Source organism: Cololabis saira, chromosome 7, assembly GCF_033807715.1.
Source record: "Cololabis saira isolate AMF1-May2022 chromosome 7, fColSai1.1, whole genome shotgun sequence".
NCBI lineage: Eukaryota > Metazoa > Chordata > Actinopteri > Beloniformes > Belonidae > Cololabis > Cololabis saira.
Genome location: NC_084593.1, coordinates 30,822,752 through 30,848,209, shown reverse-complemented (window position 1 = coordinate 30,848,209; position 25,458 = coordinate 30,822,752). Strand labels below are relative to the sequence as shown.

The following is a 25,458-nucleotide window of genomic DNA, read 5'->3' as shown; positions in this document are numbered from 1 at the left end:
GAGCGATCTAGGCCCCGTTTACACGGCGCAAAAACGGTGGCGTTTTCATGCGTTTTGGCCGTTCGTTTACACGAAAACGAAGCTCAAAGTCACCAAAAACGATCATTTCTGAAAACTCCGGCCAAAGTGGAGATTTTCAAAAACTTAGTTTTCACGTTTGCTTGTAAACGGAGGGAAACGGAGATTTAGGCTTCAGAACGTCACATTATGCAACAGAAGTGTCACCAGCATCATTTGTGCGACCTGTGTTTACAATTTGTTTGGCCACCGTCAATATTTTCTTGTATTTTACCTGTTTTATATTCTAAAGTCACACTTAAAAGTAACTCCACTTCTCTGTCACTCGAAACGAAAGACTCTCGTTCCGTCTTGGAAGAAACTGGCAGTCAAGGCTGATTTATGGTTCCGCGTTACACCAACGCAGAGCCTACGGCGTAGGGTACGCAGCGACGCGCACCGTACTTAGGCTACGCCGTCGATTTAACGCGGAACCATATTATTCAGGCTTCACACGTATCATTTGTTGACGTTTTTTTCCAGGATTCTGATTGGCTAGCATGACTTTACGCTTCTCGTTACACTGCCCCCTGCAGGTTTGGATGCTCATAGCACCCTTAACAGCATATTTATGCGGGTTCGTGTAAACGAGGATATTTTTCAAAACGTTGAGGGGGAAATATCCTTTTTTTGTAAATAGCCTACCCGGCTATGTGTAAACGTGGCCTTACATAGATTGGCCTCCGATGCGTGAAACCACACCCACAACAACTTTGCCGGCCGGAGCTTCCGCCATTTTTTCGTAGCAGTGTATCGCGTCATTCAGGCAGCCAATCAGCACATGCCTCATTATCATAGCCCCGCCCACTCAGAATCCTGCATAGATAATGAGGTTAGAGACTGGGGTGATAAAGACATGGTTTAGAGGCTGAATTTCTAATTTACTTAGCAAAAACAATCAAAAGCTTGTTTTTAAGACATTCAAGATCTGTTTAAAATAGGTATTAGATACCATAATAGGTCCCCTTTAACTTTTTTTCCCAGTAGTCACCAGTTTAATGACTCTAAAGTATAAATGAATCCCTCCCACCCTGGGCTGAACGCTCTCACCCTTGATCTCCTTCCAGTCTCCCCCAGCAGAGTCCAGGTTAACTTTCAGGGCCATGGCGGTGAGGGCTCCGGTCCGGAGGGACTGGACCAGAGCGACCGTACCGGCTCCGAGGGCGGCGCCCAGCGCGAACTGGCCCAACCAGCCTCTCCTTCCCCGGGGGAAGAGCGGACCGCTAGCCTGGCTGGACCTCCCGAGTGCTGCTGCTACTGTTGCACTTTTTGACAACCTGTCAGCTTGGAAGGCAGCATGAACATGGCTGCGAGCGGGACTTGTTGCTGGCTTTGCGCCCAGCTGGGGGCTCCCCATTAAAACATGCTTGAATTTGACACCTGCTCCCTGGAAGTCGGAGCCCACGCCGCGCACAGAGACGCGTGGCAGGGCTCCGATATGAGACGCCCGAGCTGATAAATGCAGTGCCATTGAGGGAAAGTATGACCACGGAGTAGTTTTTAAGTTTCGCTTTCAACAGGGACCTAAAAGCACAGCCCTCAAGCCTGAATTATGGTTCCGCGTTAAATCTACGCAAAGCTTACGCCGTAGCCTACGGCGTAAGTTGCGCGTCGCTGCGTACACTACGGCGTAGGCTCTGCGTTGGTGTAACGCGGGACCATAAATCAGCCTTCACTTTTTATATACCATTTTTGTTTGGGAAGTCGGCGTGTGGAATATACCATGTGGTCGGGGTTGCTTGCTGATTGTCGCTAAAATGAGTGGCATTAAAAAAAAATGTTTCGTACTGTACGGTATCCAGTGGTGACATTCAACCATAAATAGGTATAGCAACTGAAAAAAACACGTGACCGCTGTTGCTCTATTTTAAAATTCACACATATGCTGCGTTCCATTTACCTCGGAACTGGGAATGACGTCACAGCCGAGTTATCAGCGTTCCAGTTACAAAGTAGGTAAACAAGTTTGTAGTTCGCATATACCACATGAAAAATTTAAATTACACTATAGCAGCATATATATGCCGAACAATACTTGTATACGACTGATTTAGTGTGACCAAAACTAGAATGAAGTGCTACGGATTTTTACAGAGCTCTCTTCTACTGTTTACAACCGGGGCAGCCATCTTGGAATGTGAACTCGGGGGTGGTGAAGACTCTCCCACTTTCCCAGTGGGAAATCCCACTTCGAGGGGCGTTCCAGTTGAAAATTCCGACTGGGAACTGGGAAATCCCCACTTCCGAGGACAAATGGAACGCGGCAGATCAGACCTCGAGTGAGTTCAGTGATATGGGCTGGCCGAAGTCAGCCAAGGACCACTCTGTCTACTTCACTACTGTTGGAATTTGCATGAGCGAGCAAGAAAGTGAATACAAAATAAATAAACAGAAAGTTTTCGATGACCTGCACAGTTTTTTTGTGGCTATTGGAGCATATACACGTATTATTACAAAGCAAAGTGAAAGCCAATCCTTTGAAATGAACTGACTGTCTTTTGTAAAAGTAGTTGCTATTGAAGGTTTCGAAAAGATGTTTGCCCCTGAAGTAGTCATTGTTGTGTCGTGTAAACGAGGTTTTTGATCGCCCTCTAGCGGCATTTCTGGCACAGGCGTCAAGCAACTTTAATTTAGTGTATAAAAATTTTTTTCCCTAAATATAATGTGACCCCATAAACTTTGGTATATGATAAAAAATCATAGAAAGCATTATTCAATTAAGTTAAACAAATGAATTTTTTTATTTTCCTGATTAGAAAAAAAATAAGTTTACTTTGTACAATGGAGTATTAAAGGAGTATTAAAGTCTAGGCCTTGTATCCCACACCCTTAAATGATTCAATCCACAAAATGTTATTTGTATTTGAGCTTATCTATATGGTTTGGCCAATAGATATCACTCACAGAGTTTGTCAGTCAAACCCTGAGCCCTTTTCACATTTCCGCCTGGCGGAAACTGACAAAAAAAAGGAACAAGCCTTATTTCACAGTCACAGAAGCAGCACATACAGACACAGCACCACAGACCGCAACCCGCGCAGCCCAAGAGAGTTGAACCTGCTGCACATTCTTACAGAAAACCTGGGAAATTTCTTCAGAGATCTGACAGCGCCACAGGGTCCCATTGTTTCCACTTCTTACATCCTTGGACAGAGGAGACTGACGGTATTGTCTTTCTAGTGTATCTGTGTGTTTATGACAGCACCGGAGAAAATATGAAGGCAGAAATAAAGTTAGGGCTGGGCATGTATGTATGTGGCTTCTGTTTTCAGTATATAGATCTGGGGTCATTTGTTAGGTCACACTATTCTTTAAACATGCATCCAAAATGAGGAATTGATCTAGGTTCAGAATTTATATTTAAAATATTCAGAAACAAAAAAGTTTAGGCCTCTAAAAGGGCATGAGGGAGTGAAGGCATTTCATCTTTCAATAATGAAGCCACTGTCTTTGGTACTACTAATGTATTTAATGTACGTTGGCCAAAGACACATGATGAACAAATAATATTTTTAATCAGGCTTATACTTTCACTAGCGGAGGTTCTATTAGCACTAGATGAATTATACACTTTGGGTAGGTCTCAAAGCGGAAGTGAGCATCCATGGCAATAGATAAGTCAGAAACAGGAAGTGCTCATCAAACTGGACATGTCACTCAGTATGTGTGTGTGAGAGAGAAGAGAGAGAAAGAGACTGTTACTCAATATCATGTGATATAAGACTGTGGAATAAAGTATTTTCTTTTCCTAAGATCTGACTGACTGAAGAGTAATTGAGAGGTCAACTATCATTTCCTTTTCTCCTTCATTATCTTGAATTTCCTTGAAACATTAAAGCATGTTTAGTATAACCAACAATATGAAACTGATTCATACTTTTAAACTTTTTTTTTCAAGTTTTGCAATCTGCAACTCAGCTTTAATTTTTTTCTTGATGAAAATTTGTGGAACTTTTAGGTTTTTTTTCATATTATCGACTCAAATGTTTCCTGCTCTTGAGGAGACTTAAAATGTATGTTACAGACATGTGACTAATTCATTTACCTGTCAAGTTGCATAAATGTTTTTTACCCAAACACAAACCCTCACGACACGTTCAAGCACTTTTGTATCAGACCTTTAGAGCTGGTTTAATGAAAGTGTTATTTCATAAATCATTCATTGCGACCTTTGCTCATCTTCTATTCTTGTCTTAGTCAGAACTCTGTCATGTTTACATTAATTTCCACTCAATGGCTGCTGAACTCCTTTTTATATCAATTTATTATTAATGGGTGTTTTCACTAAACTCACAATATCTTTCCCTCTTTTCTACTCCTGCATGTATCTCATTCTCTCTTCCCTTGTTTCCTGCAGAATGGCGGCGTGGGACCTGTCAGTCACAGTGGAGGAGCTGGGGCCTGATGCCCCACCTGTCACCCTCAGTGTGACCTCTGACCTTCACGTTGGAGGGGTTATCCTCAAACTGGTGGAAAAGACACGTGAGTCATCCTGTCTGTCTTCATCGGTCTCTCAGCTGCTCTTACAAAACTAAATATAGTTACCCACTTTCACTCACATGGGCAAGTAAAAGAATTCACATATGCCGCAATAGATGTGCTTAACTCTTATTACAAACGAAGCATAACTGATGCACAACTTGTGATGATTTTGTGTGTTATTAAGTGCATGACGTTTTGTCAGTTATATTATCACCCTGATTTAGAAATGATCACACAAAGAAAAATGAGCTCAAGTGATGCAGTAATATCCAGTTTTTCTTTCAGCATTTACTCATTGAATGTTTTTAATTGAGATCATGTAATTTATCCAAAAGTCAGGTTTTCAAGTGATAAAATATCAAAATTTTGATTACTCTTGTCACCATTTGTTGGGCTTGAAAAAACATGGGTGCTTATATCATTTCATCAGTAGTGCTTAACTTCCACTGCTGGTAAAGTACAGTGTTACTTAAATAAGATAAATTAAGCCAGTAACAGGCTCGGGTGATCCCCAAACTTGCGAAAAATTCCACTTATAGATCAGTTTCCTATTTCTGCTTCAAACTCTTCAGGGTTTAAGAATAGCTGGAGCCCTGCTGTCATCAGGAGAGTAGGTTTGAGAAATGATAAGAGATTTATCAACTCTAATACCATGCCCGGGTGTACTTACACAGTTTCCTAGCCTCAACACACATCTACTTCACTGTCAAATTTTAAAAATAAGACTGCCAACATGTCATTGATGTAACTCCTCCACAGCTACCTCACAAAGCTTTTTCTACATATACTCTCCTGAACCTCCTTAGTCTCTCTTCCTCTGTAAAGGTTAAACATCAAGCACCTTCCTACCTCCCTCCCTTATAACACTTGCAGGTGGTGGTATTTTTAACTGAGCTAGGAAAATCCATGCATTAATATAACGGTCAAGCAAGTACAACTAAATTTTAAACGTATTTCAGATGAAAACTGTATTTATTCATAGTCCTTTAAAGTTATTTTATTGTACCATCGGCAGTTGGTAAATTAAAGGATGCAGAAAAGATCTAAAGTTTGAGTGTCTAAAGCTGATGGATGTTTCTCTGTTTTGTGTGCGTGTCCTCTGCAGAGATCAAGCGTGATTGGTCAGACCATGCACTGTGGTGGGAGCAGAAGCAGAAGTGGCTCCTGCGGACGGCCTGGACCCTCGAGAAATATGGCATCCACGCCGATGCCCGCCTGCTCTTCATGCCTCAACACAAGCCACTAAGACTGGGTCTGCCCAACGGCATGACACTGAGGCTGCAGGCCTGCTTCTCCAGTCCTGTCTTCCAGACCGTGATGGGCATCTGCAGAATGCTCAGTGGGTTCTTCTTTCACAATTCAATTTTTACACCTGGCGCTGATTGTTTAGTGAATTAACATTCATCTCATCAGTGGGCCTGAGATACATGAAGATCATTGCCCGAAACAAAGACATTTTGTCCTCTTATTCATTTGAACTTCTTGGTCTCAGTTCCTCAATAGAAATCTACAGGAGGTGACATCAGATTAATAGAGCAGCAGCACCATAGTGCACAGTAAGCTCAGCCAGTTATTGTTTACTGCAGGACATCATTGGAGCGCAGTCATTTTGAATCTATTATCACCTTTTTAACATATCTTACCTGCAGTAATTATAGCACAAAAACATCAGACATGTACTGACTTTTTCTTCTCTTTTAAAGGCAAAATGAAGTCCATTCATTTCGGTTATGACATCTGATTTTCCCTCTGTTACTTGGCCAAATATCTTGAAACTAATTTTGACCCTGATTCAAACATGCAGCAGTCTGAGCTGAAGTCAGATGTGCTCCTATTGCACCACAGAGCCCTCGGCTTGTCAACAAGTGCGGTAATCCGCTCAGTCACTACCCGTTTCTATCGATGTCCTGTTTTGTGCGGTGTTAGACAACTAATCAGTCAGCCAAAAGATAATTCTGGCCAAAACAAGTCTCATTTCCTGCTGCACAGGCAGGCGCATTAGTTTTACAATGAAGCAGACATCTCAGTCTGTTGCATGCGACACCTTTAATATGGACTTCTAAGTACATTAGTCATCCTTGTATGGATGATCCTAAGCGCTCAAGGCATATGTGTGTTGTCAGTATTGGTTTTATCTTTCAACCATTTCATTTCATTTATTGATTAATTTTAGACATGTCAAAACTATTGCATAACAACGTTAACTCTAGTCTGAATCTATTCATTTTTATACAAATATACAGATACAGATATATATACACATATAGACAGGGGAGTTAGCTGCCCCCCCTCACTTAAAAAGATACTATAAACAAATGACTCTGCTTGAATGCATGGAAATATGTTTTTTTTTTTAACTATAGAAGATCATCTTTGGCCCCTAAAATACTAAATTACGCCCTTACACATACTGAGAGTCTGTGTGACCTCCTGCCGGCGCTGCTGTATGGATGAGGCGACACAGAGCTGGCAAACTTCTGCTGGCATAATAAGCTTCCACAGCCCACATGTGATTTTTTCACTTATTTTCAAATTCAAATCAAGTTACATGTATTTAACCAAGTTCAATTTCAACCAGGAACCAACCGCCAAAGTTGACTGGTCAGTATGTCTGTTAATTGCTGGTCAAAGGGGGTTGTTTGTGTCTGAATTGTTGGTTTATTGAAGCGCTCCTAAGTCTCACGCACTACGGATAAGACACATGCATTTCAACAAGTTTACGTGCTCACACAACAACTCACACTGAGAAATCATTAACTTAACCGCACACACATTCCAACAGCCCATCTTACAAACGAGTCAAAGGACCAGAATCAGCAGGCAGAAGAAAGCGATAGAAAGAGAGAATGGAGGAAAATTCAGGAGGTTCAGATGTGGGGAGGGCCACTGAGGGAGGAACAAGAAGACAGTGGTGTGAGGGATAAAGACAAGAGGGTATCAGGTTCAGATAAAGGGACAGATACTGAAGAGGTAAGCGATGAAGATGAGGAGGAAAAAGATGGCAGGGAGTCAGAGGAGCAACCCTCAGATTCAGCTGAACCAACTGATATGTTTTTCTTATCTATTCAAAATTCCAGTGTAGCAACATAAGATGATACTCCACAAAATAAGGTGCTTTAAGAAAAATCCTCTGTTTTAAAGTTGGATGTGTAAAGCTTTAAAATTAATTTTATTTGATCTCTAATTGCAATTAACCACATGCTGTGGTAGAGAAACAGTGTTCGCTGCGTTTGGTCATTTCATTTGTTGCTAGGTTTTTTCATTATTTTTTTTCAGACATATCAAAATGCGAGGGGGATGTACGGAGGAGTATCAGGACCACTGAAGAAAAATAACACACTTCTGAGGGAAAAAAAATCAGAATTCTGACTTTAATCTCAGAATTGTGTTGTTTTTTGTGACCCTGACACTCTTGCATAGGGATGCACCAGTGGAACTTCATTTAAAAACGTTCCCCAAAACCCTCCACGGAGCAGCATAAAGAAGTTTACATAGACATTGGAATTTCTGCGCTGATGCTGTCCCACGCCACCCTGTCTAGACGCCCCCCATGTAAAATATTCTAGATCCACCACTGGTAATATGTAACCCAAAGTGAGGTGTTGGCACTAAACGCATGTATGTAAAGCTGCAAATATCTTACAAGTTCTATGAATGTAAACAAATATGAAAGATGTGAAAATGTAAAACAAGAATCTGAGTTTAAATGAGTGAAACCGCTGCAGGCAAAGCCACAAATTAAAGCTGGCAAAAACACACAAATGCAAATCTAACTATGAATGAAAGTTGTTTTTGATTTTTAATTAAGCTCAGTTTCATATTTCGCAAGTGGGTCAACGTTCCTCTGTCTTAATATGCAAGATACATTTAAATTTATTCTTGAAGACACTAAAATTATGTTATGATTGAAATACAGCAGTCTGAGTAGAAAGAAAACAACAAACAATAAAAAAAAAACTGTTAAAACTTCCTAGAAAATATTTCTTAATGTCTCATGTAATTTCCTGTTACCCTCAGGGTGTAAACATTTGAAGGAAAAAATGCCCTGTGTTGGTGTATTTTTAATTCTCTAACAAAATGAAAATATTTTTCTCTATAACATCTGAGAAGTAGACATTTTGATTTAACGTTCGAGATATGTCGTCGTATGTCATTTTGGGTTTCCGACTCTGAGAAAGACTGGAGAGAAAATTGACTTCTGTTTTCTCATTTTCCAAGTGAACTGATTTTATGTGTGTTGTTGTCTTGATTTGATTATAACTTTATCTTGAGCAGCTACACTTAATTGATATAATCAACTGAAGGAATTTGGAAAGGTCAGGGTTAGTCTTTGTTCTCAAGGTAGCAGTCAGCTGCAGATGACCCCAGTAATATTAAAAATAAAATAAAAAACTGCCTGTAAAATGGTAGCAAGACATGGCGAGATGTGATGATGGATCGAGTCTCAGTTGCTATTTTTGCTCCACAGAGCAGATGTTAGTTATTTATCTAATGTGACAGCTCTTTTCATGCAAACTAAATAACCTTAAATCCATTTTCTCTCTGCTTCTTCTACAGACATCCGTCGCCCAGAGGAGCTCTCCCTCCTTCGTCCCATTGAGGAAAAGAAGAAGAAAAAGGACAAAGATTTAGTTAAAGAAATTTACGACCTGACTGAGGTGCCCATTTCCTCAGGTACACCCATCACATTTCTTTTTTTGCACTGAAGTTATGACAAATACTTCAGCAAAAATTGGAAAAATCCTTTGGAAAGCCGATTTAATTATATGTTCTATTGACTAGTCCTGGGATTACGGCTCTATCTTCAATCTGGAAGTGTTATAAATGTTTTATTAGCACCATAGTAGCAATCACTTCTGAGCTGGCAAAACCTCCTTGAAGTTTGCCATCCTGAAAAATCTAAGGGTAACCTTTTTTTTTGTCTTTTTTTTGCAGCATCCCGGCCGTGCTTGTACAACGGTATGCCAGCTTACTTTGCTGAATCAGCAGAGATGGAGGCCATTTACAAGATGCTGTCAGTCACTCAGCCCCCACTCACCCCCGAGGTCATAGCGAAGCAGTACCGCCCAGCCAGCGTGGTGGACAAGGCTCACATCAATGGCAGGTATACATACATGCCCACTGATGACCTGAGCCAAATGTCCAAAACAGCTTCACAGTGAGGAGATAACTGATTAGCAGTGGGGCTGCATCTCTTAAAAGTCAGTCTTGGTACAATCAAGATGGACTTGCTTGAAAACCTTTATACTCCCATAGATTAACAGCTTATTTTAAATGTTTCGGGTGACAAAGATGCAACTAAAAACACCACTGTCTATTATAAAACTACATGTGAAGCCATTTGAAGTGCTTTTGAGCACAGTAGTGTGAACTGAGGCACAGACATTTCAAATTAAACAAGCACACTCCAAAGTTCTTCTAAAAAATTAGCTTATATCTTCTCATTAACTTGCATCCGTCTCAATAACTCTATCAAGTTCAAAGCGGATTTAAACTTGAACTGTTGCAAAATTCATCCTAAAGTAAAATGAAAAAATTATAGCATGTTGAACTCAGCATTTCATGGTAGATGGAAAGCATTTACAACATGAACACCTATGTATAATAATATCACAAAAAGTATTTCACAGCTGTTTGTTGTAGCTTCAGTAGAGATTTTTCTCTCTTTTCTTGCAAGTCTGTTACAGACAAGCGGTATTACACTTAAAATCTCTTAGATCTATATATAGATCTAATCTCATAGTATAGGTCACATATGAAATCACAAGCAGACATGTACTCTTGTGTCTTTTCCTCTCAGGTGGTTGGACTCATCACGCAGTCTCCTGCAGCAGGGGATCAATGAAAACGACCGGCTCTGGCTTCGCTTCAAGTATTTTTCCTTCTATGATATAGATTCCAAGGTGTGCGCCTTCATGCGTTTTAGTGTTTTTAGCAGCCTATTTTCCATACGACCTCATTGTTCACACTCCTCTCAATCTTTGGTCCTGCAGTATGATCCTGTGCGTCTGACGCAGCTGTACGAGCAGGCCCGCTGGGCCATCCTGCTGGAAGACATCGACTGTACGGAGGAGGAGATGATGCTGTTCGGAGCTCTGCAGGTAGAAAATACTGCTGCTGAGTAGGAAACATCCATATCGCTGGATGGTGAATTAGATTAGACAGAGGGGGCAGTAAGTGTCCAACATTAACCGTATGTCTTTAGCCACTTTGAGTAAATAATTTCATTTGACAGATACAGTACCCTAACATGGTAAACCATTCAAACTGAATCACACAGGACATTTAAAGAAGAATAACTTTGACAATTCAAATGAAGCATCATAATAGAATGTTGTTGCTTTTTCATTCAAGACTAATAAGTTTCACTTTACAGTTAAAAAGAAAAAAAAACACTGATTTCAGCATATATTAAAACTTTAGCACATATCTGATTAGGCTGACGGATCATGAAGAAAAAAATACATAATCATGATTATTTTGGTCAAAATTGAAACCACAAAGATTTAAAATTATTATGCTCTGACTTTAATAGCACGTTGCATTAATCAAATTTGACGATGAAATGCTGAAATGTCCTTGATGAACTTAGATTTTGACCTAAACAAAACTTCAAATTAAATAAAAACGGTTAAGACCAACATAATAAATACTTATAGATGTGTTACATCCCTCACCACTGGATAAGTTAAGCCTGAATTGTGTGCATCTTGTGCCCCCTCCCTCCCCATTACCCCTAACCCTTGTGTTTGTGATCATTGGGAGCAACATTTGAAATCACAACAAAATGTAATTCATTTCTGTAATGATTTATAATCATTGACAAGTCTTCAATCTTTGCAAAACTCTAATTTATTTAGCTCAACTGCAGCCGACATCCAATACACACGTGTATCAAGTTACTCTCACTCCTTGACGGCCTATCCTGACATAACACTTGCCCTAGTGCCGTAAAACTGTCATAAACATAAACACTCAGACAAGTTCAGCTAAACTGCATATATACGATTAACCCTATAATGCCAGATGTATCATATTTGATACTTGAATTTCCACTCCATAATCAAAAAAGGAAGGAAATAAGTTATATACATACCAAAAAAATTCTAAAAACAAACCATAAAATAAGAAATACATTAACTTATATAATGTATTCAGTCATAATAAAAATAATTATTTAGGAATTATTAAATACAAAATTGGAAGGGTTTTTGATATCTATATCTAATATCTAATTAATACTTCAAATTTTAAAAAAATTTGGAAAAAGATGTATTTGTTTGTGTGTCAGGCATTGAAGGGTTTAGGGTGGAAAAGTAGCCTGTTGTTGAATGAAACCCGTGTGTGTGTGTGTGTTTTTTCCTAAACCCGTATCCTTGTAGTACCACATCAGTAAGGTGTCTCAGTCGGAGCCCCAGATGCTGACGTGCAGCGCTGCCATGGATGACCTGGAGTCCGCCCTGCAGTCCCTGGAGGTCAAGATGGAAGGAGAGAGCAGCTCCGCTTCCGAACTACTGGTCAGAAAGACTTTACTAACTTACATGGGATCTGGAAGTACTGTTGCAACCACTAACTCCATCTAAACTAAAACCCCAAACTGCATCGGGGGAAGGAAGTTTGTAATATTATATTACATATGCTGTTGTTTGAAACTTTAATACATAAGACTTGTGATGCAAGGATAACCAAAGATTATATAAGGAATTAAGAGATTAAAATAATAGTTTGTTTGAAAACAAAAATGTCCTTCTTCCAGGATGATATGACTGCACCAGAACTCAATGACTATCTGAAGATATTCAGGTGAGATTTCTTTTCTAGCCAGCGTTTTACTGCTGAGCCAATTTTCTAAAATACAGTGTGAATTGATAACATGAAGAAGAAAGTGTTTGTTTATAACTGAGAAATGTGATTGTACATTTAGACCCAAGAGGCTGACTCTGAAGGGATACAAACAGTACTGGTTCAAGTTCCAGGATACATCCATCTCATATTTCAAGAGCAAAGAGGAGAGCATTGGAGAGCCCATTCAACAAATTAACCTCAAAGGTATAAAAGTTATTATAGTTATTTTTTTATCATTATTATTTCTGTGTCACCAATAATGGACTCTTTAACAGTTAGATATTGATTTGACTTTGGGGTAATTGCACTTTTACCATTTCTTCCTACAAATAATTGGCAACTACAGTATAATGAATAAAGCAAAAGTGCTCTGAAAGTGATTTTCTATTCAAGTAATCAAAACAAGAGAATATTATTCATTTCCGGCCTGAAACCTTTAAAAAAAGGATTACGACTCAGGGGACTCAGTGCTATTTCCATCCTTTCCCATATCATCAATACAACGAACACTCACATTTCAGAAGTTTAAATAGCAGTTTGGGATTTGTCCTGCCCACAGGATGTGAGGTGGCTCCAGATGTTAACGTAGCAGCACAGAAGTTCCTTATCAAACTCCTTATACCGGCACCTGAAGGCATGAACGAAGTGTATCTGCGCTGTGAGAATGTGAGGCACAAACACACACATATCTCCATCTTTGTCTTCAACATCCTGTCTCTTTCACCACGCTTATCTTTTTCTCACCAGTTGAGTTCTCCCCACAGTCACACCTGTGCGTTACTCTCGTCCTCTGTGGTCTGCAGGAGCAGCAGTATGCTCAGTGGATGGCAGGATGCCGGCTGGCCTCCAAAGGCAAGAGTCTCGCAGACAGCAGTTTCCAAAGTGAGATCGAGAGCATACGTTCGTTCCTGGCAATGCAAAAGACCAACCCTGGTTCCCACAGCAATGCAGCTGTCAACGATGAAAGTATCAACCCTCACAGTCTGGTGTCACCGCGCTACTATAAGAAATACAAACCTAAACAGGTACAGAAAGAGCCAAGTCAACTCTATAAATTCATAGTCTCAAATCACACTCAAGTTTCTATCATGCCTCCAAGACAGCGGAGTTAGCAATGACTGAACTTCACTGAGCTCTAAGAAATGTATGCCCATCAAAAAACGTATCAGTGATACACTGGATGATCAAGGTTATTAACAGAAACAGATATGTATAACTGAGCGCTATCAGCAACTGACAGATATGAGACATTGTATAACTGTATTATGAACCCAAGAAGAAGCATGTAAAGACTGAACAAGACAGGACCAAAAACTGACCCCTGAGAGGCTCCATCCACCAACATACATGTACACAAAGAAGGATCTTCAGTAAGCAAAGAAGAAATCCACTTAAGAAGAGTGCTTGTAAAACCTGAGCGGTGTCCTAGACAAAGAAGAAGAATTGTACGCTCCACAAGTTTAAATGCTGCTGCTTTCAAGGAGCACTTGATTAGAGATTTTATGTTTGTGCTCATTTTAAGTTAATTAACAAGCTCCAAAACCATACTGGTAAACATCAAACATGAAATTTGGACGGAAATAACTGTTGGTAAACAACACATTCAGGTATTTTTGCCAGAAATGTGAGGTTAGCAATTGGTTGCAGTTTCCCAGAGAAAGTGGGATCAAGATAGTTTTCTTTAGAACAAAAAGTGTTAGAGCAGCATGTTTGAGACTCCACAAAGTAAGGAGGTATTAACTCTGACACAGAGGATGCCTTTGATAGACGATTGTGAAGTGTCAAACACTACAAAACATTTTGAACACTGTACTGGGTATCATGTCAAGAGTACATGTTGCAGAACTGTAAACTCATATGTTTGAACCAGGGTGAAGTTGGAAAAAAAGCTGCCAATATGGTGTTGAGTTACACCGATCTGAAGAGAAAAGAAAGAGATGCTATTTGTACATCAAAACATGATGGGGCAGATGCAGAAACAGAAAATGTATCAAATATGCCATGTGCCAAATAGGTTTGTGATGTATATGTTGGAGAAATGAATTCAATATTTTTTCCTGAAAAACCTGTACAGTGATGTTTTGCAACTGGGTTAATTTTTCAATTCACCTCTATGGTCTGTGCCTAAGGCAGCAAAAATGTAGTTACGTCTGGCATTCTCCCCTGTGCCTGTTTCTCCAGCTGACCCCTCGTATCCTAGACGCATACCAGAATGTGGCTCAGCTCTCACTGACAGATGCATTGATGCGCTTCCTGCAGATCTGGCAGGCACTGCCCGACTTTGGCCTCTCATATGTTGTCGTCAGGTTAGTCTTAAACTTTATTTTAAATCCTCCAAGAACAGATTCTGTGATCCAAAACATAGGAAAGCTAAACCTTAGTGGAGAAGGTTTGATATGAAGCAATGATATTTACTTTAACTTACTCTCAGCTGATGAAAGGTAAGTAGTAATGATATTTCCAACTACATGCAGGAGTGAATAACAGCAAGTCAATTAATTCTGCAAATAGATTTCTCATTAATGCTGCGTGTTCTAGTAGCCCTCATGTTTTCTATAACTTTGCAAAATAAAGAGATAGAGGCCGCTAAAAGAATATTTCTGCCTCATAGGTTCAAGGGTAGCCGAAAAGACGAGGTACTGGGCATTGCCCCCAACCGCCTGATCCGCATCGACCTCAGTGTTGGTGACGTGGTCAAGACCTGGCGCTACAACAACATGAAGCAGTGGAACGTCAACTGGGACATAAAACAGGTTAGAACCGCACTGTTCTCAGGTTCTGTGGCAAATAGTTGGCATGATGATGTGTTACCCCAAGTACTTAACGAGAAGTGCCAGTATTTTGAAGGGGGTGCGCAGTGTCTAATACCAAAAAACATGACATTTCACTAATCTTCAGACCAAAAATGAGTTTGATAACAAATACAAACTCAAAATCATGCTGACTTTGGCACTGGAAGTGTAAACATTCAACACAACTTTACCATGAGGTCATTATAACATTTGTATATCCTTTCCTCCTTCAAATTAAGCTGTTCCTTGAATTAATGTTTGGTTTATCTCGGTGTACGTGCGTCTAACTCTTCCAGGTGGCCATCGAGTTTGAAGGAAACGTTAACATTGCCTTCAGCTGCATCACTGCTGACTGCAAAATTGTTCACGAGTTCATCGGAGGGTATATTTTCATGTCAACACGCAGTCGCGAGAAGAGCAACACACTCAACGAGGAGCTCTTCCACAAGCTGACGGGAGGCCACGAAGCTCTTTAAGACTGAAACTCTGAAAGACAATAGAAATGGAAAAGGATCCACCACGGCCCATCGCGTCTGCTGTGCGTCTAAAAATATGGAAAATCAAGATGCAGCAACTAAAACTGTACATGCACTTCAGTAAAGATCAAAATAAGACATTCTGTTCATTGGAGATGTGTTACAACTCAGTTTACATCAAGGTTTGACTCTGGTAAGCTTTTTCCATCTGCACTGTTATTTGTAAGTGACATCAGTGGGCGCCAGACAGATGAAGACTTCAGTGGTCGTCTTAGTCTCTTCAGGATGGGCTTCCGCCATCCCAAACGCCCGGACATCTGGTCCAACTTCAGACTGCTTAGAAAAATCTAACTCACAGAAATGTAAAATCAACAGCTGAATCAAGCAGCTGGAGCTTTTCTTTTTAAATTCACTTGCAGAAGAATAGTAAGAAGCGTTGCTTAGGAGGGGAAAGCTTTGCTTTGTCAAGAGCTGCAAAGATATTGTCACTTTTATTAACCACTTTAAAGCACGCACAATCACTTATGAGAAACAAAAATAAATCCCAGTATGTAATGTTTATCACAAAAATTTAAAAATAAAGAAAAAGCTGGCATAATAAATACATTTCATGTGTCATTTCTTATCCTTATTTCTCATGGCTGCTGGTGTTTTCTGTTATTTCAGGAAGCCTACAACAAATTATCTCCCCTCACACATGCTATCCATGTGGGTTTGGGTTTCCATATCTTGCAAGAAACTGTTAACGCTGTCCGTTAAACCACAGTATCTACATCCTCTGCTCTCCCATACTAACCACGCAAACAGCATGTCTACAAAAGTGTTTTTTTTATTTTCATTTGAAGGTCTGACTGGTAAAATTCCTTAGTAGTTCACATCCACCAGCATTTATTCAGCATTGACAATGCAATAAAAAAAATAAAACATACTACATGCCATCATGTAGTAATGGTTGAATTATTTTATGAAAACAAATGTTACTTTTCCTGCTCATACTGCTAGATAATCACAGAAAAACTTACATTTCGGACTTTCAGTCCCATTTTAAAATTAATAAATAATAAGTCATTTCTGAACTGATTCTTCTATCACTGATCAAATCGCATGACCAGGATGGTGTCGCAAAACTAGTGTTACTCAGGAAACTAAGTTCAGCTTCAACCAGTCGTGGGATGTGAGCACAGTTAAATTAGCCAGGATGTGACCAGTGACAAAAGAGGATCTTCTGTTGCTACTACTGCAGCGGCAGGATCGTCCCTGAAACACAGTACAAACCAAACCTGAACAGGCAAGTAAATACTGGATATCAATATATGTTTTTTACTTATTTTTTACTTACTTGTAGGTCTCAATCTGAGAGCTCGGATGAAGTATTTAGGTAGAAGTTTACCCTCAGCATCACCTGCAGTCAGCAACACCCCATTCTCTGACCAGAAGAACTCAATACCATCTGCACAAGTCAAGTACACATGTCAAACTCCTTTAAGAGATTGGTTTCTCCACAAATGTAGACTACTGAACGGTAGACATTGGTAGCTAATTTTACCAGCGATGGCTTTCTGGACATCAATAAACACTGCCAGATCACAGTTTTTCCTCATGCCTGGTGAAAAAGATAAATAAACTGTTTACTAAATGCCTAAAAAAAATAAAAGTTCAGCTGCTAAATTGTTTTTTTTGTCAGACTTAAACAAAGAGCACACACCGCTAATGACGCCATCCTCCCCTGGCATGCCAGGGGCCAGGTGGATGTGAGTCCTCTTCATGCGGCACAGGCCTTGCTGTTGGATGGATGTCCAGTTACGGAGGTAGGAGCCATGAACTGCTTCTGCAGGGCACTCTGGAGAACCAGCTACAACGGGTTTCAGTTCAAGATCCATAACCTGAACACAGGAACGCATCCAGGATTAACAGAGTGCTTCTGGTGGGGGCATCTGGAAGTTGTTTTTTTTCTGAATATTTGAGGGTTTATAAAGACATTTGTAAGATATTGATCCATATTTGGTCAACAGCCTCTGACATTAGCACCATTCCCAATGTTTTGTGACTTCACGATACATTCATTTAAAAATGAACATTATGTTTCATCCAACACCGATTACAAAATGACAATAAATGTATTTGTTGAAGTATCTTATATGAATGTTGATCAATACATTAGTGTCAGGCGCTGTTAAATATCCACTTTTTTTCCCTTGCAGATGTCTTGATCTCAAGCGTATTAATTTTTTCTGCTCCGTCTACCTCAACTGAATGACCCTGATTGGCTCGAATCTGCAGCCGTCCGTCCTCTGGGTGAGAGCGGAGCTTAAAGCGCTGCTTGTCATTTGTGGCAACGACTCTCCTGACGTCTTCTAATATGTACGAGTGGAACTGTGGGTGAGCCAGGAGATCTTCCACGTACAGAAAGCCATCTGTGAATATGAGATCTGGTATTAATATAGTTACGTTTCCACAGTTTATTTTCTTTCACTTATGTGCACCCTGTATGTTTTAAAGCTGCCAGATTTGAATGTGAACTAGGTACAGTATTTCTTTCTGCTATATCAGAACCAGACCGACAGCAAAATAAAGGTGATCATAGGAAAGTATTTGATCACACCCTCTTCAACAAAACTTAATCATAGCCATTAAAGGTCGATATTTGCAAAGGCTGTATCAGAAAGTGTGACACTGTCAATAAATGGATATTTATGTTACACAGTAGGCTATAGATTTTCAGCATCTCACCTGTACTTATTTGAAGACCCATCTGATTGGCTCCATGACGTAGTACATATGACATGGATTTAGAGAGATGGACATCCCTGTCCTGCTGGAGTAGAAAGCATCACTGGAAATGCATACACCCAAATTCAGCTCCAAATATAGCTCAGGTTTAAATATAGTACCAATACTTTACTATGTCAACATATTCTTGATGCCTGACAGCCACGGTGGTGGTGTCACAAGTCAAAAATCAGTAAATCGCCAAGATGGGACACTATTCCAACTGGTGAACCTACGCTTCCTCACCTGTCCGCCACGATTTCCTCTCCTTCCTCTTCCTCTTCCTCGTCTGATACCGTCCATTGAAACACTGGCAGATCAGTCCTGCAGACTTTATTCTGCAGATTCTTGGATGGCGTTATAGTTTGAACAGATTGCAATTCTCCTTTGCTCTCTTTGACTTCATTGGAGTTTAAAGAGCCGTTTTACACATTTTCAATTGAGGAAGCGTTACACATTGCTTTGAGCAGTCGTCTCCAGTTCACATGTTTGGTTTCTCCCCACTTCCGTCCACTTCCACCATGTGGCCGGTAGGTGGCGCTGTCGCCGGCGGCGCTGCGCTGGCGCTTTCCACCACAGAGGAAGAGCTGAAAGAAAACACAAAGCTGCAAACCGAGTAACTGCAGGTAATAAAATCCACATTCACGTGAGATGAGAGTGGAGGTTTTATTTAGTTTTTTCCTCAGATATTCACAATCCATCCCAGCTTTTGAACTTCAGCTATTGGGGTTTACAGCGCCAGAATTTACATGAGTTGTTGAGCTAAAAGACTTAACTAGTGTTAGCATTGTTGTGCTAGGGCATTAGCTGGAGATATGGGACAGAGTACAGCTTGTTGTGGCTTGTTTTTGTTCGTTTCTCACTCGCATGTCGTTGTTTGTACGTGATTTTATGTGGTCAGATTCAGCTCCTGTGCGGACACAGCAACAGCGGGGCGACGGATTCAGGCTGGTCGCCATGGAAACGCTCCGTGGGAGATGTTGAAGCAACAACAGACGGAAACACGCTGCAGTGCACTCCCCGTGAGTTCTGTCAGACACCTACTGTACCGCCGGGTTTCTTATGTATGTGTGTTACTAGCAGAGGTGTCAAAAGTATTCACATTCATTACTCAGGTAGAAGTATAGATACTAGAGTTCAAAAATATTCCTGTAGAAGTTGAAGTATCAACTCAAGTTTTTTACTCAAGTAAAAGTATAAAAGTACTGGTTTCAAAACTACTTAAAGTATAAAAGTAAAAGTAATGTAAGGGGGAAAAAGCCATTAAGGACAAAAGCCATTGAAAATGAATGCATCTTAGTATAATGCAAATATATTAAAGAAGCATATATGTGTACTATTGAGCATTAACATGTGTTTCAGAGAGCAGGAGATATGATGACTAGTTGCCTATAAGGATTGTAATGGTGCAAAAAGTCAAACTTCAGAGGCATGTTATCATTTATCCTAATGTTTATTGGAATGTACATCCAAGTTTAGTTGCAGGAATCTGAGGGCAACGGATGTAAGAACAAAACTGGACAAGAACATCTGAAACAACCACAACCAAATTCACTCTATCCGGATGGAGCAATTTAACTGGAAATTCTTTTTTTAAAGGCTGAAATTAAATAGAGTAACAAGGCTGTTTTTTAAAATGTAAGGAGTAAAAGGTACAGACAATTGCGTGAAAATGTAAAAAGTCGTCTGAAAAAATAATTACTCCAGTGAAGTATAGATAACCAAAATTTCTACTTAAGTAAGGTAATGAAGTATATCTACTTCGTTACTTGACACCTCTGGTTACTAGTGTGAGGTGTTTGAAACCTGCGTGCTCGTTGATATGAGAAAATAAAGAACAACTTCTCTCACGTTTACACGTAGTTAAAGTCAGTTAAAGTTTTTCTTATTGGAGATCCAAAGTACATTTACACATGGACCTTTTCTGTTCGGTCGAAAAACCTCCCAGAACAAAGACCACAGAACAGCATCTGCATCATAGTTTTCTACTGACAAAAATGCAAATATTAAATACATGATTGATTACAATATAATTGGCTAAACTGATGGCGAGGAGCTGTGGTTTAGACTTAGCCCTCCCTTCGTTGGAGCCTTGATTGGTCCCAATCAGTTGGCTCAGTGATTAAGATATACACTAAGTAAGACATATCTATGTCATTTATTTATTGCTTTGCAATTTATTGACACGTGCCAGGCTTGGCTCCCACAAAACAATGTCCACACATTTCCCATTGCTTTTGTTCCATTTATTTCTCCAGTCTTTTAGTAATAGCAAACACCTCGGGTTTGCTATTAAGTAGCCTATTCTTTCATACTGCTGCTATCTGCAGACACCTCAGCCTTGCATCAGCCACTGTCAAAAACTGTTTGCTTCCACCAATGCACACCTGGTCTCATTAACGTAGCTCAATAAATGCACTTCCACAGGAAGTTACCACAGCGCCACTCACAGTACAAACAAAAACATTTACAACAAAAATAAAGAAAACCCACATAGGAAAATGGCTGTTACAAAAGTAATTTATTTGATCTAAATATGAAGAGATTAGTGTATTTTTCGGCAGTTCTAATGTTATTCTGACTTTGTTTAATTATAATAAATTGTCTGTTCATACAGAGCTGTGGATGTCAACACTGATGCATGTTCTTATCTTTTTCTCTTCAGGTGATGGAGTTTCCCCAGCATTCCCAGCAGCTGCTGTCGGCTCTGCGGTCCCAGCGCCAGCGAGGCTTCCTTTGTGATTGCACTGTCCTTGTGGGGTCATCCCGGTTCCAGGCTCACCGGGCTGTTTTGGCATCATGCTCGCCTTTCTTCCACATGTTTTACTCAGACTATCCTGGGGGAAGCGTCACCAACAGCTCTGTCACCCTTGACAGTGACATAGTTACATCTTCTGCATTTGGCTTACTCTTAGACTTTATCTATGAAGGTGTGTTGCAGCTGGACGAGTCTCCTCCGGTGGAGGACATATTGGCAGCTGCAAGTTTTCTTCACATGAACGAGGTGGTGAGAGTGTGCAAGAGCCGACTGCAGAGACGAAGGCCTCTGGCTGAAGCAGACAGCACCCGCTCTGAAGAGAGCAGCAAGTTGAAGAAGCCAACTGAGGCAGGAACAGAGAGTAATGGTGGAGCTGAGTCCTTGGTGGCTATGGCAGCAGATCATTCAAACACAGTCACCATAGCACTACCACTGTTATTAGCATCCCAAGTCACGGAGAGGAATCATTTGGAGCCTGTAAAGTCTGTGCAGAGGACTAGTGGGGGTTCATCAGAGAAACGAGTTCTGACTCCCCTGAGCCCTGACCTCGCTGATACCACTCAGCCAGGTATGGACATCCCACGTCTGCCCCCAGGTGTGGAGCTGGTGCAGGGCTTCATCGCAGAACAATCAACCCTCAACTCTGGAGGTCATGCCAGGTTGGAAGCTGGAAGTCAAGGATCAGCTCTCAGCAGTCCTTGTAGCACCACAGAGACATACAGGTAGGAGTCAGTTCGAACATTCTCATAATAGCGTTTATCATTCACTCAAATCTGTGTACAAAAGACTGTAGTTAGAGGTCGGTGTCACATATGTTGCCAGCCTGAAATTCAGAATCTGATCCATGATAGAAGAAAAAAATATGTAAGACTAAGATGTTAGTGCATTCAGTAATGGAGAAGATTAGCACAGTGTTATAATTGTGTGTATAGGAATTAGATTGAAACCATTGGATGGGTTATATTTGCCAGCATTGAACAGCTCCAACAAGGTGTTGTCAAAATGTAGTTCTCTGAGAAAGATATTTTTATTAAGCTGTACATATTTTTCAGGTTTTTTATCCTTGCTTACATTCCGCTATCATTCTGCTATTAACTTTAATACTGCAAAGTATTGCACTTTTATGACTTAAATTAAGTACTGTAATTGAATAGGGTTGAGCAAGGGTTTTTCTTGTTTTATTTTTACTTGTAAGATTCATGGTCTGGTGATTGGCTTGGGGTCTGGCTGTTGAGGATAACTCAACAAAACAGGCAAAATAAAGTTTTAATCTTTTAATCCAAACCTCCAACTAAGGTTAAGTTAAATCTTACTTTTCTGACAAACAAAAAGTCTGAATTCCAGTTAATCTTGGACTGGAAGGGCAAATTTGAGGCAACAGGCAACCTGTTTACGGTCATATATGTCTGTGTAAAAATCATATTTAAAAAAATGTTATTTCCCTTGAGGCTGTTGGTTTCTTAAATACTTTAACATTTTTTCACTTCCATGAGTCAAACAACTTCTCAGACACTTGTGAGGAATTTGGTAGTTGTCGTGTGGAGGATACATGTTGTTTTGTAAGGTAGCGGCTGGTTTTGTATTTGACTGTAGCAACACTTCACTCCATGATTTCCTAATCCACATACCATACAATCAGAAATGTTTCTTATATAAAAATAATGGCCAAGTTTTAGATGAAAACTGGGTGTCTTTCTTTTTTTAAGGTTAATGGAGTACAGGGTTGATTCATGAAACTGACGGACATGGTTATTGTTGTACTGAGAGGCTGTTTATCTTTTCTCTCTCTCTTCACAGTCATAGCTGTAACCAGCACCCCTCCTCATCCTCTTCCTCCCAGACCCCATTGAGCCAGACTGGTGTTTGCTCAAATGTTGTTCTTAGCCAATCAGAATCCCACCTTCCTACCGGCACACAGCCAGAGGAACCCCAGCAACCCTGTGACAACTCTGCTGGAGACTCCTCAGAAAGTAACCAGGGAGACACTCTGGGCAGAGATCAGCAGATGGTAATGTTAATTAAACCCCCGTCTCTCACCTCAAATCTACAGACAAACTCAAGAGACTCAGCATTGCAATGTGCACCTCCCCAAATCCGAATTCAGAGCACTATATCGCTGCAACGCTTAAGCTCAGACTTTCATCCTGCTCCTCAGACCCTAAAGCCTCAGGGACCTGAAGGAAACATTGTAGCTTCACATGCCACTAGAAAAGAAAAAACGCACCCTCTTGTGTGTAAAGTGAGGACAGACAAGGATGGAAAGACTGCAAAAATCAAAGTGGAAGCGATTGTTATTTCTGATGAAGAGCTAGAAGAGGAGAAGGATGAAAGTAGAGAGAGAGAGCCAGTGATGGATGTGGAAGATGAATTTGAAGATGAAATCCACGAAGAGGAGCTAAGCAGCCCTCACTTTCTCTCCTCCCATCCACAGGGACTTTTACATATCACCTCCCATTCAAATTACTACTCCTTCTCCCTCTCTCCCTCTTCCTCCTCCTCCGGTGCCAGGCCTTCCTCCCAGGACACTTCCCCCTTTACAGCCTCCATCATTCCTCCATCCACATCTCAAAATTCAGATCCTCCTGCTTACTTCCAGGACCTCCAGGACTCTATGGGGAGCTTTGTGGAAGATGTCCCCACATGTGGGGTATGTGGAAAGACTTTCTCGTGCACGTATACTCTAAGGCGCCACGCCATTGTGCATACCCGTGAACGCCCTTATGAATGTCGCTTCTGCTACCGGAGCTACACACAGTCGGGCGACTTGTACAGACACATTCGCAAAGCTCACGACCACACGCTGCCCGCCAAACGCAGCAAGGCAGACGCAGAAGTCTCCCTGCCACTACAACCACCACCCTCTCAAAGCTAGCACACACATTTCTTTATTAGAAATGCATATAAACTTTAACTCTGATTTTACCTTGAAACCTAATTTGAGGAGGATATCAACTGAGGATCGTTGTCATTATCACATTATAGTTTGACTTTTTTTTTTTCCCCCTTTCTTTCTTTATTTTAAAACCTATTTTATTAATTTATTCTTTTTTTCCCCACTTTCTCATGGGCATTTCATAGGTACGTTCATGATGGGGCATGCTTTCTCCGGGAGCACTAAAGAGAGCAGCTAGCTCAAACGTTTTGATAACAACAGTACCAACGTCAAGGAATCCCTTCCTCTGCCTTTAATCCTATGTGTGTTTTTGTGTATAAAAACATACCAACAATCACCTTAACATAGTGGGTATAAGCAGTACTCGAGTTGAGGGGGGATGGCATTCCCCCTGAAATAAAAACGGTCAAAATCATCCCCCCTGTAAAACTGCCATCACCCCTTTCCATCCCTTATGTCATTTCATCAATGAATGTGGTTTTACTGCTATTTCCACATTTAGAGTCATCACCAGAAAAATGACTTATTTGACCATTTTCACCTGTTTCAAGTAAATTTTCACTTGAAATAAGTAGAAAAATCTGCCAGTGGGACAAGATTTATCTTCTCATTACAAGCAAAAAAATCTTGTTCCACTGGCAGATTTTTCTACTTATTTCAAGTGAAAATTTACTTGAAACAGGTGAAAATTGTTGTTCCCATTGATCAGTCTTGTTTTAAGTGTAATAAGATTTTTTTACTAAAATGAGACATTTTAACTAGAAATAAGACAAATATTCTTATTTTGAGTTTTTGCAGTGATCCATTTACTTATCCTGTGAAGGACAGAGGCATATTGATAAAGTTCAGAGAACTGTTTTTTATTTTTGTGTTTTGATGTATTTGATGTAAGCCCAGTGGATATTTAAAGCTTACAGAAGGCTGCATTTAACTGCTGCTATGTCATTCCTGCAGTATTTCTGCAGGTGTTTTGGTCAGTGCTATTATTTGTAATATATTATATTATTTGTAATCAGCACAAATTATCTGTCCCCATATGATAAAATCCACCATCCCCCCTGATTTCTTTTTTTTACAACTCGAGTACTGGGTATAAGTATTGAAGAAATGCAGTCTGTCTGACAATAACAACTTTTTCCACCTTTATTTATTTGACAAAAATGAAGCCAAATTTAAAAAAAAGTTAGTTCAAAAGTGAGTGATTTTGAATAGGTTTGCTCATCATCATTTTTTTGCGGTGTACAAACTCTTTGGATTTGCCTGAAACTGTACAGAAACTTTCTCCAATTCAGTTTATTCACAAAATCTAACTTTCTATCTTGACAGCCAGCAGAATACTTAAATGTTTAATACTTCGTTTTAAACTACACTTATTTAATGTCCTTT

General features: G+C 40.2%; 4 protein-coding genes across 6 annotated transcripts in view; 2 read left to right on the top strand and 2 right to left on the bottom strand.

Moving 5' to 3' along the window:
* Nucleotides 1-1,624, bottom strand: part of macrod1 (mono-ADP ribosylhydrolase 1) — a 150,135-nt gene extending 148,511 nt beyond the window's left edge. For both annotated transcript variants that reach the window (XM_061725573.1, XM_061725572.1), the window contains exon 1: nt 1,108-1,624. In XM_061725573.1, coding sequence (XP_061581557.1) covers nt 1,108-1,528 — 421 coding nt within the window. In that variant the 5' untranslated portion in view covers nt 1,529-1,624. The remainder of the gene's footprint in view (nt 1-1,107) is intronic.
* Nucleotides 1,625-3,059: 1,435 nt separating this feature from the next.
* On the top strand, nt 3,060-16,248 carry fermt3b (FERM domain containing kindlin 3b). Its single transcript, XM_061725574.1, has 15 exons — nt 3,060-3,222; nt 4,415-4,539; nt 5,645-5,878; nt 9,097-9,213; nt 9,475-9,643; nt 10,340-10,442; nt 10,533-10,640; nt 11,922-12,056; nt 12,296-12,342; nt 12,464-12,588; nt 12,944-13,050; nt 13,188-13,409; nt 14,566-14,690; nt 14,996-15,137; nt 15,473-16,248. Exons 2-15 carry the CDS (start codon nt 4,416-4,418, stop codon nt 15,650-15,652), a joined length of 1,938 nt encoding a protein of 645 aa, XP_061581558.1. The 5' UTR covers nt 3,060-3,222; nt 4,415; the 3' UTR covers nt 15,653-16,248.
* Nucleotides 16,102-18,929, bottom strand: trpt1 (tRNA phosphotransferase 1). Of its 2 annotated transcripts, none has more exons than XM_061725576.1 (7): nt 18,668-18,929; nt 18,383-18,467; nt 17,897-18,066; nt 17,358-17,535; nt 17,199-17,255; nt 16,992-17,102; nt 16,102-16,909 (listed from the first exon to the last, which is right to left on the bottom strand). In XM_061725576.1, exons 1-7 carry the CDS (start codon nt 18,722-18,724, stop codon nt 16,887-16,889), a joined length of 681 nt encoding a protein of 226 aa, XP_061581560.1. In that variant the 5' UTR covers nt 18,725-18,929; the 3' UTR covers nt 16,102-16,886. The 2 variants fall into 2 exon arrangements, with proteins under 2 accessions (XP_061581560.1, XP_061581561.1); XM_061725577.1 differs by having other exon boundaries at nt 18,383-18,464.
* On the top strand, nt 18,910-24,603 carry zbtb3 (zinc finger and BTB domain containing 3). The gene is made up of 4 exons (XM_061725575.1): nt 18,910-19,047; nt 19,323-19,443; nt 21,087-21,901; nt 22,977-24,603. The coding sequence occupies exons 2-4, from the start codon at nt 19,399-19,401 to the stop codon at nt 24,049-24,051; spliced, it is 1,935 nt and encodes a 644-aa protein (XP_061581559.1). The 5' UTR covers nt 18,910-19,047; nt 19,323-19,398; the 3' UTR covers nt 24,052-24,603.
* Nucleotides 24,604-25,458: the final 855 nt, after the last annotated feature.

Excerpts from the sequence above, each read along its gene's own strand:
- fermt3b (XM_061725574.1), top strand. The coding sequence starts at position 4,416 with ATGGCGGCGTGGGACCTGTCAGTCACAGTGGAGGAGCTGGGGCCTGAT. Across the intron at positions 4,540-5,644 it reads CAAACTGGTGGAAAAGACAC|AGATCAAGCGTGATTGGTCA; the intron begins GTGAGTCATCCT and ends TGTCCTCTGCAG. Across the intron at positions 9,214-9,474 it reads TGAGGTGCCCATTTCCTCAG|CATCCCGGCCGTGCTTGTAC; the intron begins GTACACCCATCA and ends TTTTTTTTGCAG.
- zbtb3 (XM_061725575.1), top strand. The coding sequence starts at position 19,399 with ATGTTGAAGCAACAACAGACGGAAACACGCTGCAGTGCACTCCCC. Across the intron at positions 19,444-21,086 it reads CACGCTGCAGTGCACTCCCC|GTGATGGAGTTTCCCCAGCA; the intron begins GTGAGTTCTGTC and ends TTTTCTCTTCAG. Across the intron at positions 21,902-22,976 it reads AGCACCACAGAGACATACAG|TCATAGCTGTAACCAGCACC; the intron begins GTAGGAGTCAGT and ends CTCTCTTCACAG.
- trpt1 (XM_061725576.1), bottom strand. The coding sequence starts at position 18,724 with ATGGACGGTATCAGACGAGGAAGAGGAAGAGGAAGGAGAGGAAATCGT. Across the intron at positions 18,468-18,667 it reads GAGGAAATCGTGGCGGACAG|CAGGACAGGGATGTCCATCT; the intron begins GTGAGGAAGCGT and ends TTTCTACTCCAG. Across the intron at positions 17,536-17,896 it reads ATCAGGGTCATTCAGTTGAG|GTTATGGATCTTGAACTGAA; the intron begins GTAGACGGAGCA and ends TCCTGTGTTCAG.